This window comes from Microtus oregoni, unplaced genomic scaffold, assembly GCF_018167655.1.
Source record: "Microtus oregoni isolate MIOR12 unplaced genomic scaffold, Mior012 000007F_ref0000211, whole genome shotgun sequence".
Taxonomy (NCBI): Eukaryota; Metazoa; Chordata; class Mammalia; order Rodentia; family Cricetidae; genus Microtus; species Microtus oregoni.
This window is the reverse complement of record NW_024543066.1, coordinates 33691812-33709745: the sequence shown is the minus strand read 5'-3', so window position 1 is coordinate 33709745 and position 17934 is coordinate 33691812. Positions and strand designations below refer to the sequence as shown.

Below are 17934 nucleotides of genomic sequence, written 5' to 3'. Positions count from 1 at the left end.
ATATTTTATTTCAAGTCTAGAAAATCAAAATGACACAGAGTTTTACAAATCAGTAATATGCTTTACAAACACATCTGAAAGAGTTTACTGAGTGAAACAGATGGAAATATTTCTTCATAATTAAATGTGACGATGACGATCATGGGCAAAGTTAAGGAAATTAAAAGGATGAATTGCTTTGGAAATTAATATGGTGCAAGCTTGCAACAAAAAAGGCCAAAATATTTCATATATGTGCATGTAATATATACATGGCACATATAATATGTATGCAAACAAATGCCCTTGATAGATATTTGTATCTCTCTACTAAAGTTTGCCAGATACATGGCTTTTGCACTACATGGTTAAAGTGAGTTATGAGAGCACCCACTCCTGCCATGCTCACAAATTACTCTGTAAAAATACTTAAGATAACTTCAGTTTAATCTATTTTCCACTGAGAACTTACTATCCCATAAGAACCCTGGGCCACTTTGCTTTGGGCATTATACTGTATATGAATATCTTGCCTCACCTTTTCAAAACTATTTTAGTAGCAATTTAAGATTAATAATATGCAAGTATTAATATGACATATTAAAGCAGACTGGAGTTATTGTCAATAGAATTTTCAACTTATCAGGTAATTATTTTAATTACTTACTTTACAGCCTAAATTCACTTGGATTATTTTTCTCTTTTTTTTTCTCTTTTTGTTCTTAATGCCTCATCAATTTTGTGTTAATTAATACGAACTTTACAATTAACTACATCCAAATTTTTCTACTAACAATAAGACCTCATGCTGCCCATTTTATATATATATTTTATCATAAATTTTAATGTAACTACCAACTTGTATACTTTCCATGAACTAATAATTGAGATTACTTTATAATTCCTAAAATTCAACTATTTTCACAGTGACAATTTCCTCACTGTTCACCTGAGCAAATGGAAAGAATTTATGATGAAGACATTTTAGATTGTAAAAGTCTTTGACAACCTTAGACATCCAGTTAAAAACTCAAAATGTACAACTGAAATATTGTATGTGTTCCTGAAAGGAGGACCAGCAGGAAGTTGTTTTTAAAATTCTGCATGCATTTTTTTGGATCAACATTCAACACTAATTGCTTTTGTAAGATTCCCATGCATACAGTTCCATTTGTTAACACTGGTTTTCTTAGTTATTTCTACTCACAAGTCTTGTGATCCATAATTTTAATAATGATTAGGAGCATTGAAAAGTCAAGGGTCTCCCGAAACATCTGAAAGGAACTTAGCTTTTAATTTGTATCAATCAATTGTTACAAATTATATCTACAAAGATTCCTGAAAGCATTATGTCCACCAATTAAATATTAACAACATTTAACATATTTTGAAAACATAACCAGAATTATTCTAATGATGTATACAATATATGTGATGTTTATTCAGATATTTATTCTAATGATGTATACAATAGCTGTGATGTTTATTCAGATGTTTATTCTAATGATGTATACAATAGCTGTGATGTTTATTCAGATGTTTATTCTAATGATGTATACAATAGCTGTGATGTTTATTCAGACATAACTTTAAAGTCATACCCTCTGAACGCCATGTTCCACGATGGACTAGGTTTTGCAGCTGCCAATGGTCATTTCAAAGCAATGTGTTGACAGAAGCAACAGTGATTCTAGTGTTGTTCCAGTCCACTTTAATTGTCTGTTCTCTTAAGTCATGGTTAATTATTGTTTTACCCAGGACTCCGGAAGCGCTACATAACTACAAAATATCTGGCTATGTATGCAAGGCTCAAGGATAAATTTTATATTTATATTTTTAATTATTTCCCAGTTTACTTACCTCTTTTTCATTCTCATATGTACCTCAGAACTAAAACATATATCACATGAAACTAGCATAAATTGTGGTGTTATTTTAAAAGCCTACATGGATATATATCGTATTTTTGGAAATATCTTTAATGTTTATTTTTGGTCACCACTTAAAATTAATTGAAAACTTAGCTTTGTTTTAGAGTTTTATATATTAATATTCTGTGAAATATGATCATCCTCTGGCATTCTGACAATATTAGGATGGATATTTTCTTGTGTGTTTTACATTGATAAACACCCATGGAAACAATGATGATTAAAGAAAACAGTTTTCAACAAGATGTCTCCAATCAGAGCTCTGTAATATCTTGGGTTGGCAAAAGGATATAAAATTTATTTCAAAGAATAAATTTATATAGTGAGCTCACTATAATGACATGGTTCCAAGTGTCTACTAAAACTTATAGAATGGCAAATATAGTTTGACTTTGGACTTAGTGAGTTTGTGGAGAAAAGATAATAGTACAGGAAACTGAAGACAGAAACAGAGACATATTCTACTGTCTACAGATTACTGAATCATGTTTAAAACTGAAATTTGAAAAATATTATATATTATAGTGGTTCAAACATCTAAACATTCGATATTCCCTGCCTAGTTTTAAACAAAAGCTGAAAACATTTGTTTGTAAATACATGGAAAAATATTTCTCCTTGATAGAGTAAGAAGTTATTGGAGATGTATAATCTCATTTAATAATTTAAATGTCACAGGATGAACTGGCTGGTTATTCCCTTAAAGGAAACACCACGGATTACATTAGAAATTACAAAAAACATCAGCAGTTAATCACTAAAAGACAAGTTGCTATTTTGAAAAATATATATTGATATTTTTGTATGGTCCATGTGGAGCTTCTAATACATAGAGAAGAAAATCTCTATTCTAATTTTAAGTTAAGAATGATTTATAGTCTATTATATATGCCCAATAATAGATGAAAAAAGCTATCCATGTTCACATGTACTGTATGAATGTAAACACTTCTTTGTCAAACCCTGGTAATACATGTCATTCACTAAGCTTAAGAAGTAAGTGTTTTTAGCCTTACCCAATAGGCCTTGAAACAATAATTTCAACTTGAGGTTCTGATTTTGATTCTAAAATAATGTTGTAAACTTCTTCGTTTGTTGCTCCCGGCAGGGGTTTACCATTCCATTCTAGAACTTCATCCCCTTGAATTTAAAAAAAAGGGTATTTTTTTACCTTATATATTCTGTTTACTTTTCTCATCTTTTCTCTTTTTTTTTTAACAAAGAAATGCAAACCATATACCAATCATTGAATACTTGAGGCTTCGCTCTCAGAAGCAAAATGACTTGTTATATAATGTCGGCTATTTGGTTCTGCTAACCACCTTTACTTTCTTCTTTTACTTTCCTCCCCGAATATGACTGGTCACTGAAAATCATCCAATACAAAACTGACTTAATTTTTTAAATATACCAGAAATAATATAAAAATAATCTCATGCTATGGAATGGAAATTAGCACAGCCTACATGAAAACATTAAAACCAATGGTTAGCAGCATGCCCTGTAATATAATAAATGCAGGCGGCTCTGCATGTGATAGATTCTTATTAAGTAAGCAGAACTTTTGTTTTAGTTTTGGTAAAAAAGAGCAATAAACATTTTCTAGCATGAATTTTCCATCTCTAAGTCAGGTTCCAATGTCTTCACCTGATGCACAACAGCATAAAAATGCATGAAAGGATCTGAATTCATATCCGTAGATAAGGTAACATAGGTAGCCATGGCAGTTACAAAGCAAGCAGATGTAAAAACTGTTGCATGACAGTTAACCCCCTTCCAGATGTTCACCACACATGCATTCTGCACAGAGGATGTAGTGAGGACTAAAGTCACAGCAGGACATGTTTAAAGCAATAGAGAATTCATATCATACTGATTTCTTTGTGAAATAATCTAAGATCAATGAAGGACAGAAATATGATGTCCTATGGGAATAAAGTAAGGCAACTGATGGCTGGTATTTAACTCGAGCTTTAAGAGCAGATGATTTGAAGGCAAAGATTTATTTTCATAAATATGTTAGAGCCTAAATGGCCTTCTAACAGAGCCTTCTAGCTCACAATGGTAGATCTGGGTGAGATAACTCTACATTAGTGATTCTTTGAGGTGGCTTATTTTCCTCATGCCCATGCTTATTATGCTGTTCTTACCATTTTAGGTCTTACAATAATCAAGGACATAACTAAAATCAGTGATTAATTAGTAACATTGTACACCTAAAGGTAGATACAAATACCAAGTTCTTAGATTTTAAGTCAAGTCATTTTATATTAGATAGAAAAAAATCTTAACTTAATTCTTATTTTCCAAAAATTTCTTTCCTTAAAAGTAAAGAGCATGAGTCTGCTTAAGTTTCATTACTAATATGGTTATTAACAATGATTAAGTAAGTCTTACTAAGTTGACCTAAGAAGATACCTAGAGAGATTTTCACTGATATACTCCGCTGATAAGAAGAAAGGAAAGAAAACAAATTCATTTTCACAATATGTTAGCAATGTTCAAAAAGTTTTTTGAACAAAGAAATAAAGTTTAACATTACAGTTTATTAGATATATATTTATATCTAATGAATTATATATAATTAGACATAGTTCATTAGACATATATTTAATGTATAAATATGTGTATATTCACACCTATGATAAGAAAATACTTTTATAAAAGAGTACTTATCCTGACAATTCCTACTGCATTTTGTTCTATCTCTTTTTTTGCAAAACGATGAATATAAATAGATTGACTTTAATACTCAACAATGATTGCAACCATTGTTTTGCAAGTTATGCATTGTAAATTACTCTTCATACCTGACAGTAATCTGAACACATAACTTTTAATATTAAACTGACAGTGATTAAATGTATTTATAGTGTTATAAAACTGAATACAGAAAGTATTTGATACCATTCAAACCATTTGCTTCTCCTCAGTAGATGTAGTAAATGAGGCGATAAAGAAAAAAAAAAACGACAACACTTTGTCTTTATATTTCATGGTGGAAATAAACTACAGAAACCAGTGCAAAAATCTTTTAACAATGTGTTTCCTGCTATCACGAGCATCCAATGAGGAACAGAAGTGGAGCCAGGTGGTAGCAGGAGGGTAGGAATTAGTCACTGCTCTAGGTGAGCTATCAAGAAACATTTGAATTATGAGCACTGAAGGATGAAAAAGATTTTAACAATCAGAGCAAGTTGACAGGTGGTGCTGATCAAGTCTTGTAGCGGGCAGGGAGAAAGCTGGCCAGGACACAGGTACAGTGACATACCCAGGGAGCTCGGCAGGCTCACAGTGGGCAGAGCTACAAAGCTTTGAGTTGGAGAAAAACAAGAAGCAGACACAGATGGACCTAGAGTAACAAGCTTGAGTGTTTCGGATGGTTAAACAAAGCAACAGCAAACTGAATTGACTTGAAAGGTCTGTATGAATCCATGGAAGATGGAAGAAAGGTTCCAAAATCCCAAGTAAAAGTCAAAAATAATGTCACAGGTGACGTTTATGAGCTAAGGCTGTTATATGAAAAAAGAAGAGAAGCCAGTTTATAGATTGAGATATATATCCATTTGTCTCTATCATTGAGTCTATTTATTTTGTGCAAACAAACTGCTTAAGGTAAAAAGCATACTTGTATGCTTTACAATTATTCTAGCTGTGCCTTATCTATTTTAGATAACAGATTATGTTATAGCGAGCAATAACTTCATTCACTTTTTCAGTAACCATTAAAGAAAACACACCTGAATTCAAAAGCCGTTATACTATTCTCTTCTGAAATAAAATGAGTAGCTAAAGTTTGCTAGCTTTAGCTACCTTGGGATTCCAACATACTTTTAGATTTATTCTTGTGTCAACAATCACCTTTATTGGCACAACTACCCATCAACTACAGTGAAATCCACTAAAAATGTTATTATAGTTTTACCTAAAATTGAAAATAAACAATTCATCAATATCAATTTTAAGTTTGTTGCTACTGAATTTACAGTACATTCAGTGATCATTATTTTTTACTATGTCACTTGAGGTTATAGAGAGCAAAATAACCTCCCAAATTCTATAGAAGCGGCATAATATGTCACACTTAAATTAACCTGCAATTCATTAAATAATCTGTTTGGGAATCATTATTATCATTGGGCAATATGCCAAACAGCAGTTGCTAATCCTAAATTAGTGTTTTGACAGATTATGAAAGACAATGTTGTGGAATGCATTTTTTGCGATGTTAATCCACTTTATATTTCTGCTATAATATTATAAAGTCATCTATGAAATAAGCATTCTTTCATTTTTATCTGTTGTTTTATTAATTAAAAAGATTACTAATCTTACTATCTCCTAATTGCTGCTTATGCGCAGATCCCTATAAATGAATTGGAGACCGTTTTAACCAGGAAAAGAGCTGTACCCATGCTTTAAAATGACTTGGTGACAATTTACATATAAACTATTGACACAAACTGAAACCTATCAATTTATACAGTGAGAACAAGTTTGTTATGCGGAAAAGAGAAAAGTTACCTGCTCTTAGGTGTCCAACTACATCTGCCAGGCTGCCCTTCTTCACTTTGGTGATGAAAGCACCAAGACGTCCTAAGTCTGTCATTTTTCCTCCAACCACCTAGATAATTACAAACTCATGAGTTCCTAAGTGATATCCAGGAATAAACAGGTAAGCAGAACTAAAGGTCCACTGTCTTCTAACATGCTTACAATCCAGTGAGCAGACATTCATAAACTTCATTTTTGACAGAAGTAAATAGTAGTAACGTATTATTTTTAAGAATCACTATACTTGGGTTGGCTATGTAAGGAAGTTTGTGTACTGACCTTGGGGAACAAGTTCCTATTCATGGTTATTCATCAAGTGGTTGGCACAGTTTGCACTGAGTTAATTGGTCTTCCATATCATGCCTACCATGTGAATCAACTTATTTGCATAAAGATATGCCTCACTGTCCATTTCAAATCTCGGCCCCTCTTCTATGACTGCGGTAGAATGGTAGACCTGAATTCATACATTCTAAGATTCCACCTAAGCAAAGGCCTCCTGGGGGAAGTGACACTGTACAAAGTATTCTGTTCTACAAGTATCATAGCTACAGCACATCTACAACAAAACCTCAGGAAAATGTCATTCCCTTACCTAGCTATGAACACTTGGCTTTCAAGCCTGAATTATATTGCTAAAAATTCGACATTTTCCATTTTACCTAAAGTCAATATATCTGAAAAACAACTCTAGGCTCAATTTACAATATGCAGGAGTCTCAAATATGCACAATTAAAGATGGGTGGAGGAAAGGAAAGGCAGGTGAAATAATAATACCTAATGGTGAGTGTGGTCCACAGTTCTTAGAGACGTAGTTATTAATACAGCCTGCCAGAGTTATTTCATAGCAAGATTAATTAATAGTAATAATCAACAAAATACAAATAAGTGCATGAATTAATTTTTTTGCTTGGCTGTCCTTTGATTCAAACACAGGGCTTTCATGGATGCCAGGCAAGAACTCTACAGGTAACTGAACATATTCCATAAATTTATGGCCAACAATTCTCAAGAGATAACACACAACAATATTTAAAGCAAAATCTTGGAATATTAATTTAGGAAACTGTCAGCAAAATCATGTGTCTGGATATACATAATGCAAGATATGTATGTATGTGTACACCTATACACTGTTCTATAAAATAGAAATATCTCTGTGTAGCTAACATATTCTTATTTCAATCAGGGGACATTATTTGTTTAAAAGAAACATTTTACACTTTTAACATTATTGTAAGGATCACCTATGCCCTATTTCTCCTTAACTAAATTCCTTGGATTGAATTTACTTTGAGAAATAGAGAAAAATATTTAAAACTAACTGTTGCAAACTTTGTGAATGCTGTCTTTACTGTACTTTATCCTGTAGGAGGCATTTTGAACCAGTATACTTACTTTTAGACCCAATAATGCACCTGATTCTTTGGGCATGGTTGTTCTTTTGTTAAGAATAACACGGCCAATTAATCGGTCTCCCTCTTTTGATGGCTGCCACGTTACAGGATGCTATTAAAACACAAAGTTTAAAACGTGAATGGCATGACTTCCTAGATATAACATCAGTAGCACAGACAGAGCAAAAATCAATAAATAAGACCTACCAAAACTGAAAAGTTTCTAGAAGGCAATGAAAACTGTCAATAAGACAAAATGTCATCCTACAGAATAGGAAAAGATCTTCACCAACCCTACATCTGACAGAGGACTGATCCAAAATATATAAAGATCTTAAGAATCTAGACATCAAAATACCAAACAATCCAATTTAAATATAGGGTACAGATCTAAACAGAGACTCCTCAACAGAAGAATCTCAAATGGTGGAAAGACATTTAAGAAATTGCTCAATATCAGGAAAACAAAAAATCAAAATAAAAATCAAAATGACTCTGAGATGCCATCTTACAGCAGTCAGAATGGCTAAGGGGAACACTCCTCTACTAGTACTGGGAGTGAAAACTTGTACAGCCACTTTGAAAATCAGTATGGCAACTTCTCAGAAAACTGGGAATCAATCTCCCTCAAGACCCAGCATTAATGCTCTTGGGCATATACCCAAAGAATGCTCAATCATATTACAAGAACACCCGTTCAATTATATTCACATAAGCATTATTCATAATAAGCAAAACTGGAAACAATTTAGATGCCCCTAAACCAAAGAAAGGAAAAAGAAAAGGTGGTACATTTACACAATGGAGTTTTACTTAGCATAAAAAACAATGAAATTATGAAGCTTGCAGGCAAATGGATGAAACTAGAAAAATATCATCCTGAATGAGGTAGCCAGAATCAGAAAGACAAACACAATATTATTCACTCATAAGTAGATACTGGATATAAAGCAGAGGATAACCAGACCACAATCCACAGCTCTAGAGAAGCCAGAGAACAGGCAGGACCTTGAGAGGGACACATTGATTACCATTGGAAGGGAAAACAGATGAGATTTCCTGTGTAAACTGGGGGTGGGGACAGTAGAGAGGAGGGGATGGTTGATGAGAACATGAAGGAATGGGATGGTCGAGTTGCGGGAGAGACGGAATGGGAGAGCAATAGAAGAGATATCCTGATAACGGGAGTCAATATGGGGTTAGGAGAACCTGCTGCTATGAAAATCCTCAGGAAACCACAACAATGAACTGAACTAAGACTCCCAGCAATAGTGAAGAGGGTGCCCGAACTGGCCTTTCCCTGTAATCAGATTGGTGAATACCCTGTCATTATAGAACCTTTATCCAATGGAAGCAGATGCAGAGATCCACAGCCATACACAGCCAGGCCTTGCTCTGAAAGTCCAGTCGAAGAGAGGGAGGAGGGTCTATATGAGGGGGGTCGGACAAGACGGGAAATCCACAGAAACAGTGGACCCGAACTCATGGGAACTTGGGGACTCCTGACTGACAGCTAGGAAGACTGCATGGGCCCAAACCAGGCCCTCTGCATGTGGGCAACAGTTGTCTAGTTTGGTTTGTTTGAGGAACACTGGCAGTGGGACATGGACTTATCCCTGGTGCATGAGCTGGCTTTTTGGAACTCATTCCCTACGGCGGGAAACCTTGCTCACCCTTGATGCAGGGTAGAGGGTCTTAGTCCTGCCTCAATTTAATGTGCCCTGCTTTGTTTATACCCCACAGCAGGCCTTATCCTTTCAGAGGAGTGGAGGGGAGGAGGTGGGCGAAAGCAGGTGGGGAGGGAGAGGGAATTGTGGTTGGTATGTAAAACGAATAAAAGATTTTTAAAGTAACAACTAATAATGGCACGATTTATACAAATAAACATAAAAATAAAAAGTGAATGGCTTGTTTTATTTTCTGTAGTTAAATTATCAGCAGTTGTAGCATGAGGTTATTTTTGGGGGGAGAACTAAAAGACACTAGATTGGGATCTCTTTCTTTAGGTGCGCTCTGTTGTGGGCTTATAAGGCTTTTCAATAAGAGCTATAGTTTATTTTCAATGATTCTAAAAGTAGTTAGAAACTGAAAAGTATCAGAAATGACTCTGAAATATAACTAAGTGTAATTTTAATAATCTCTACTATACACAGAGCACCACATTTGAGCTATTAATAGTGATAATATACTGGTGACTATATAAAAATAGTAAATACTATATAAAAATAGTATATACTATATAGAGGTATACCACATATATACATACTATATATACCTATAGCATACACATAATATACCTATGGATGTGGTGATATATATCATAGGTATATGTATATATCCTATATATGTGGTGGATATATAGTATACCTATGGGTATATATAGATATATTCATATATATTATATAGCTCTTGAATTATATTGGTTTATCTTACAATCTAATTTTACTTTACAGTTGTATAAAGGTGTTAACATTCAGCAGATACCATATGAATCTTAACTTTTGTCAGGTTGTGACATTTCTGTTATGTATGCTCTCCTCTCTCAGGATTCTGGGCACGGCAGTGAGACAGGTCCAGACATTCATGCAATTTGTAAACAATCAGCATCCTACATTGTACTGTGTTACAAAGTGATGGATTAAATAGAACACGTGTATGAGGCACATTTCAATAAGAATATATTATTTTAATTAATTAATGTGAGGAAGTGCACATGTCACGATGTACATGGATTCAGAGGACAACTTATGAGACTTGGTTCTCTCATTTCATAATGTGGGTTCTAGGGATTGAAGTCAGGTTGTCATGCTTCATGGCAAGTGACTTAACTTCTGAGCCACACTGCAGTCTATCATTCAAAAACACGTTTAATTTACAATGAGTTAAGTAGGATGTAATCTCATTGTATAGTAACTCAAGGAGTACCTGGAATATTTCAGCCTTACCCACATAAAATGGAGTCATTATTGAATTATTTTCTTTGTGTTTTCTCACATGCAAGAGCTCTAGAGAAAATAATAGTGGTGACATGGATGTGTAACTGTTCAGAAAAATGGAAAGCAAGTGATACAGGAAGTAGAGGAAGTTAGAGGCAGGAATGTACGTCTGAATAGAATCAAAAAAATATATGCAAGAATGAAAATATGACACTGAAAATTAATATTCGGCACAACAGAAAGGAAAAGTCAAAATAAAATATATTTGTCTGGAGTATGAACATCACTAGGAAGCCTACATCTTTTTTAGATATATATTGGTCAACATTGGAACTATGACAGATATAACCTGGCTTTTAAGGTGGGGTTTGTTCTATTCAACCTCAGCATAGACTGAATTCCCAACGTTTAAATTTCAAATATTTATTTGAACTTGTATTATAGTCAAATGATGTTAAAAGTTTCAAAGATTTCTCCTCCAGCATTTAAAAATATTTTTTACAGAAGTTAAAACTAGGTTAAGCACTTGAGTGGCCTAACAGCAAAACCTGCCATGTTCAGTGCAATGGATATGAATCTTGTGTGTTGTGTCTGTATTTGTATGCATTGTACATGCTTGTTTTTCTCTGTGTTTGTTATGTCTGTGGGTGTATTTATGTGCATATTTGTGCATTGGATATGTGTGCATCTTTGTGCGTGTGTGTGTGTGTGTGTGTGTGTGTGTGTGTGTGTGAACTGAGGGGATGAAACTCTTTCCAATAAAGCTCAGTGCTCTATAAAAATACTCAAATAAGAAGAGGCCAAACTAATTCATCACCGCAGTGCCATTCTTCTGTACCTACAGAAGTGAAGTCATGTCACCCAGGCTAATGCAGGACCTCAACATGGGACTACTCTCATTTCTCATTTGTCTAAGCATTACAGAGTGAAATTAGTGACTGTAACAACCAAATTAACTGTTTACTTTTTTATAAGATAAACTGTGTAAGCAACACTGTTATCTTACTTTGACCTCACAATCTGAATCTTGACATCTAAATACAGACTATCGAGGTATATAGAAGTGTCTTATTATTATGGAGAAAAGCCATTTCAGTGTGGGCACCTAAAACATTGTCAGACTTCTTGAGGAACATTTTTTAAGTATTCTTCACTTACAAAATAATTTCAAGAGGCCGGGTGGTGGTGAGGCATGCCTTTAATCTCAGCACTTGGGAGGCAGATAACTCCTTTCCTTTAAAGTTCCCCTTCTAAAGTAAATATGGGTGTAATAAAATCTGTACTTGATCCAGGAAGACGATTATTGATCACATAACTGAAGATGATGAATACCACCTATGCATCTTGACTTGTATGGGCTACAAGAGAGCTTACCGAACTAATAGGCGACGTTTCCCGGCTGTGCCACGTCGCAGGATCCAGCCAGTAATAATCCAAGTCACCTGTGCAGTGGGAAAGAGTGAAAAGAGGTTGAAGTGGGAGAGTTCAGCAGTGAAGCACCGATCTCAGCGTCACTTCTTCAAACCCAGGAAGTCAGTGTTCGGGTACTACAATCTTGTATGTTTGCACTCCTCCAGGCTAATATACAATTGACACGTAAAGGTTAAGGCTTGAATCACGGACACGAGTGATACAGATGCGCCTTTGCAATCAAGAACTACCAGTCACGCTAGAAACAGTGACACAGAATAGTGGAAGCCACAGGATTTTCCCTCCCTGTCTGCCTCAAAAAACTCTACAGCAGGCGACAGCCTGCCATCTAGTGGCAAATAATATCCACTAGCTGAGAAATATTAAATTTAAGCTCTCTGGAACTCACCTGCACTATCTCCTATTTTTCAAAGTCACAGGATGATCTATATCCTCCTTCACTAACTGATAATATGGCACACATACCTAATACTTAACAATAAAAAAACTACCAAGAAAAAGTTGGCAAAGGCTGCGAGCAAATGACATTGTACTCAACAGTAGTACCAGAGCCATAAGGAAATTAAAAAGCTCTAGTACTGTACGCATGAATCTAACTTAATATTGATTTTATTTTAAAAAGAATATTTTAATATTTACTTCTATCATAACGCCAAAGAAAGAAATTTAGTAAAATATATAAAGGAAAAAGCAATGTTCGCAGTATTTGTATGAGATAAAAGACCGGAGAGAACAGCTTTTTAAGAAAAGTCAAAATCAAATGACCTTCATGTTTTAAATACCAGGTTAATTCTTTTCCAATTCTCTCTCCATGGGTCTCCAAAGAGAATAAAAAATTTCAGAGTTAACAAACTATGCCAGCTAATCCCAAGGCACACAGCCACAACTAGCTAACTGGAAAACAAAAAATTGGCTTGTAATTGTATCTGAGCATCAAAAACATTTTCATTGGTGGCAAGTATGGGAGACGTGGGAACTGGAAAAATGCAATACATAATAATTGCAAGTAGTCCTTAGTCATAAAATCCACACATTTCTACTTCAGTGCTTTCTGCAGATTTCTTTTACACATCCTAGAGTTAAAAAATGGTATAAATGCTACAATAAATATTGAAATGTTATTTAAATATTCATAATGATAATGGTGGTTTCTTTGTAGTTATTAATGTTAGAAATGAGGCCATCACTTCGCCTGGTGTTCAAACCTCTCTCAAAATTTATGTATTTGAATGCAAAGATGGTCCGATATCAACTTATGAATTTATAAATATCTACAGAACACCTCCAGTTACAGAAATTGTTTTTTGAACTTCAAAAAAATTGAATTTCAAAAGCAAGGACTTTTGCATCTTATGTTTATTATCTGTAGAACTTCCCAAGTTTAATTTCAAGTAGCTAATCTTCAATCCCTTTCAGAAAACAAACTATAATATGAATATTGAAGTACTAATATGAATATTTATTTACAAAATGGTTATTGTTATTAATATGTGTTTCTCCCCAACTTCTATATACTTAGCAATGAGCAGTTAGTTTCTAAGGCATCTTTAAAGACTCATATTCACAGAACTACTTAGACTGCCAGGCTATGTAGAGGAATCGTAGTTGATGTGGGATACCCTTCTGTACACTGCAAATATGTGTTGCTTTTGTTAGTTAGTGAATTAAGTTATGGCAGGGCACAATAGAGTCAGGCGGGAAAACCAAACTGAATACAGGGAGAAAGAAGGCAGGGTCAAGAAAGACACCAGCAGCTGCCTGAGAAGCAAGGTGTGTGGTAACAAGTCTTGTGATAAAAATATAATGATAGAATTAGGTTAATTTAAGTTGTAAGAGCTAGTTAATAATAAGCCTGCGTTAATAAGTCAAACAGTTTGTAATTAAAACTAAGCCTCACGTGGTTACTGGGAACTGGCAGGCAGAAGAGAAATCTCTAGTTTCAAATGGTGCCCAATATGGGGCATGAATCCACATAAGACCTAAAACATTTTTTTTAAGTTTCCAAGCACAAAGGAACAGGGCCACACTGGGCTTCTTAGTCTCTCATGCCAGGCATAGCACATAGATGCATCTCTGGTAAAACTGCCCAAGAGATGTAGCTGGCCTCCAAATACCATGGGCTGAGTAGCATAACCAGTTACGACAGTCTCTCACAAAGGTAAAGAGGCTCCCAGCAGCTGCCTAGGGGTTTGAGGCACAGCACAGCTGCAGGTTACTTAGTACTGCTCTCCAGAGTTAGGGAGGTGAGCATGACTCTGGTGGGTGCCCCAGTCATGCTGAAAAGTTAAACAGGGTGGAACCAAACTGCAGCTTTGGTTCAGCCACACCTGCTCAACATTCCAAAAACTTTCCTGGTCATAAAATGATTACCAGTATGCAATAAAGACAAATTCAGACAAAAAAAAAAACAAGAAAAAAAAAGAAATTAGAAAAACAACAACAAAAATAAAAAACAAAACAAAACAAATCACACCTCTAAACAGGTCACAGTGTGCTTAAATATATGTAGGCTTGGGGAGACAGAAAAAGGTATAGATGGTTATAAAAATAAATAGAGTATTAAAAAATCAACTAGCCTTTAAAGAGACAGTAAAAAAGTAATAGAAAATAAAAAGCCACATCAAGTTGCAAATTCACAGACAGTCTGAATTATATATACTATTTTTTTTAAGTTTTGACTATCAATGAACTAACTACAGAAAGACGTTTGATTGTGGGGGCTGCTAAGTTAAACCAATATAAAGGTATCTTGCCTTCAAAATTTGGGTCAAAGGAAATGTTGCTTTTGAAAAGGGGTTCTGCTCATGCTTCCACAGAAAATGAGAACCTGTGGATTCCTTCCAGGCTAATATGGTTTGATTGAGCAAGACACCCCGAGAGGTCTCCAATGGGAACAATGGCCCAGGTGACAAAACATCCAAAACAGTTTTAAGATAACTGGTTGAGACAATGCAACCTCATAGACTGCTGAAGCCAAGATTTAACCAAAATTTTAAATATTCTCAGAATCTCCATAAGATTATCAGCACACCCAATCAGCAGAGAGTAGAATAAAAACTATGCCCAAATTCCCAAAATAGAGTTTATAAATGTATGTTTGAATTTAAGAAGGATTGGTTATATATAGTCAATGGTCATAGTCAATCATTTCTAAAGAAAAAAGGGGGATGTTATATAGAAATGATAAAGGAAGATTATTATATCTACTTTAATCCAAAAGACAACTATTAATCTCAAAATACATTGGTATGGATTTTGGTTTACTGATACAAATTTAAGGTCAATTTTGTTATACTATATGTATATTTCTACTGTTGTTTAGGGTATTATGTTTATATAGCTCATTTAAAAATGTCATAGCCAGAACCTGGAAACAACCTAAATGCCCTTCAACCAAAGAATGGATAAGTAAAATGTGTTAATGGAGTACTACACAGCAGAAAAAAATAGTGACACCTTGAATTTTGCAGGCAATTGGATGGAGCTAGAAAACATTATTTTAAGTGAGGTAACTCAGTCAAAGAAAGACAATTATCACATGTATTCACTCATAAGTGTTTTTTTTAAATAAAGCAAAGAAAACCAGCCTACAATTCATAATCCTAGAGAACCTAGACAATAATGAGGACCCTAAGAGAGACATACATAGACTTAATCTCCATGGGTAGGAGAAATAGACAAGATCTCATGAGTAAATTTGGAGCATGGAGACCTTGGGGGAGGGTTAAAGTGGGAGGAGAAAGGTGAGGAGGTGAGAGGCACGGGAGGATCAGAGAAAAATGTAGAGCTCAATAAAAATAAATAAAAATGCAATATATAGTTAAGAAATATAATTGGTCATCTATTATCATCAAATTTACAGTCATGTTATTTAGGTTTTCTAGATATGCAAAGATATATTTAACATGAATAGGTAATCTTCAAACACTTCAAAGATCTACAGAATGTCTAATTTAAAATGTTTTAAGAACTTAGACTTTTCTCAAGAGTGAGACATGTCTGCTCCTGGCAGCACCAATTGCTTCAAGAGGATGATGGGCATCAAAGAAGCTGCTTATGGAATTTGTTTTCAATGTGACAAGGCTAGCCATTTGGGCAAGAAACTTCTCTTGTCTGGACTGTTTGACTGTATGCTTTATAAACTGGACATGCAAAATACACAGGAAACTCATTGCTGAACTTGCCAAAACAAGACGGGAAAATCCTTCAGGGTTCCTGCTTTATGTAAGAAACTGCCAGACATTCATCAGGACACAGAAAAAAAAATGACTGACAAACTGCTAATATAGGTGGGACAGTTTCAAATTTCCTGCTTCACTAAGAAGTCTCCCAGGTACTTATGGGCCTGTAGGCTGAAGATGGATGCCCCAACATTACAGAACTTTGGGTGACTGTCCAGGAAGCCATATTTCTGTCATTTCTAAAATGTTGGAAGTTACTTATCCTGTTTACTTACATAATATTATATCCTTCTTGGGTCTTTGATGGAGTTAAAGACTAGATAATTATATTTTCCTTAGTTGTGATAAAATAAATTGGATATAAAACTTTACACTCACAAAGATAGGATAGATGATAGAGAAGTTTCTTTCATTTTATCAAATACAAATAAACTAAATATTGAAATTGTAATCCTTGCTTGATAACTGTTTTTGCTACATTCAATCTTATGTTAAAGTTAAAACCTTCCTTCTTAATTAGACAGAAAAGGAGAGATCATGTGAGATGCCCTTCTGTATGCTGCAAATTTGTATTATTTTATTGGTTGATGAATAAAGTTGCTTTGGCCTGTGGCAGGGGAGAATATAGCTATCCAGGAAAGCCAAAGTGAATACAGGGAGAAAGAAGGTGAGGTCGAGGGAGATGCTAGCAGTTGCCAGGGAAGCAGATGTGAAGTAACAAGCCACAATCCTCATGGTAAAATATAGAATAATCAAAATGGGTGAATTTAAATTGTAAGATCTAGGTAATAATAATCCTGAGCTAATAGGCTAAATGATTTGTAATAAATATTAAGCCTCAGAGTGGTTATCTGGTAACTGTAACTGGTGGGCAAGAGAGAACCTTCAGTTACACAAAGTCCTTGCTGGGATAGCTATTTTCACAAATCTATACACTTGAGCTCCTTTTCTACCTCCTCCCTTTCTCTTCTAATGGTTCAGCTTTGTATTTGACTTCTCTTTTCTGAAATAAGTCTAAACACTCATATACAATGACTATTTCTGAGCAAAGTGTTCCTCAAACGCAAAGAACTAAAATGTTAATGTGTTTCGTAAAATTCAACAATGACACTCCTCAAATTATGAAAACATACCTTTCAATCAATAGTTTTCTATCACCTACAAGCTATTTAGGTAAAACATCTTGAACAGAGGTTAAATAAATTACTTGAGTATTCAAAATAGGGAATAAGCAGACAATCAGATAGGCAGGCATACTATTAAAAGTGTGTCTAGTAATTCCTAACTAGTTATGACATATGAATGCTACAGAATTAGTGGCCAGATGTTTTGGCAACCTTTGCTTATACATGGTATTAGAGACATATACTAATAGTAATGGAACATGAAGAATTAAAAGATCAATACTTTTAAAAAAAAGATTTACTGTACCACGCAAAATTTATTTTAGAATGCATCAAACCCGTTTGTATTCTGAACATTTTTTATAGTTTTATGATCATCCATTAAATTGCCACATTTTTT

The 17934-nt window shown here is 34.5% G+C and overlaps 1 protein-coding gene across 41 annotated transcripts in view; it reads right to left on the bottom strand.

Annotated features, from left to right (window-relative positions):
* The window catches only part of Rims1 (regulating synaptic membrane exocytosis 1), a 468858-nt gene that overhangs the window by 150832 nt on the left and 300092 nt on the right, over positions 1-17934 (bottom strand). For all 41 annotated transcript variants that reach the window (XM_041655608.1, XM_041655624.1, XM_041655649.1 and 38 more), the window contains 4 exons: positions 12173-12240; positions 7864-7974; positions 6435-6534; positions 2927-3050 (listed from right to left, as the gene is read on the bottom strand). In XM_041655608.1, coding sequence (XP_041511542.1) covers positions 2927-3050; positions 6435-6534; positions 7864-7974; positions 12173-12240 — 403 coding nt within the window. The remainder of the gene's footprint in view (positions 1-2926; positions 3051-6434; positions 6535-7863; positions 7975-12172; positions 12241-17934) is intronic.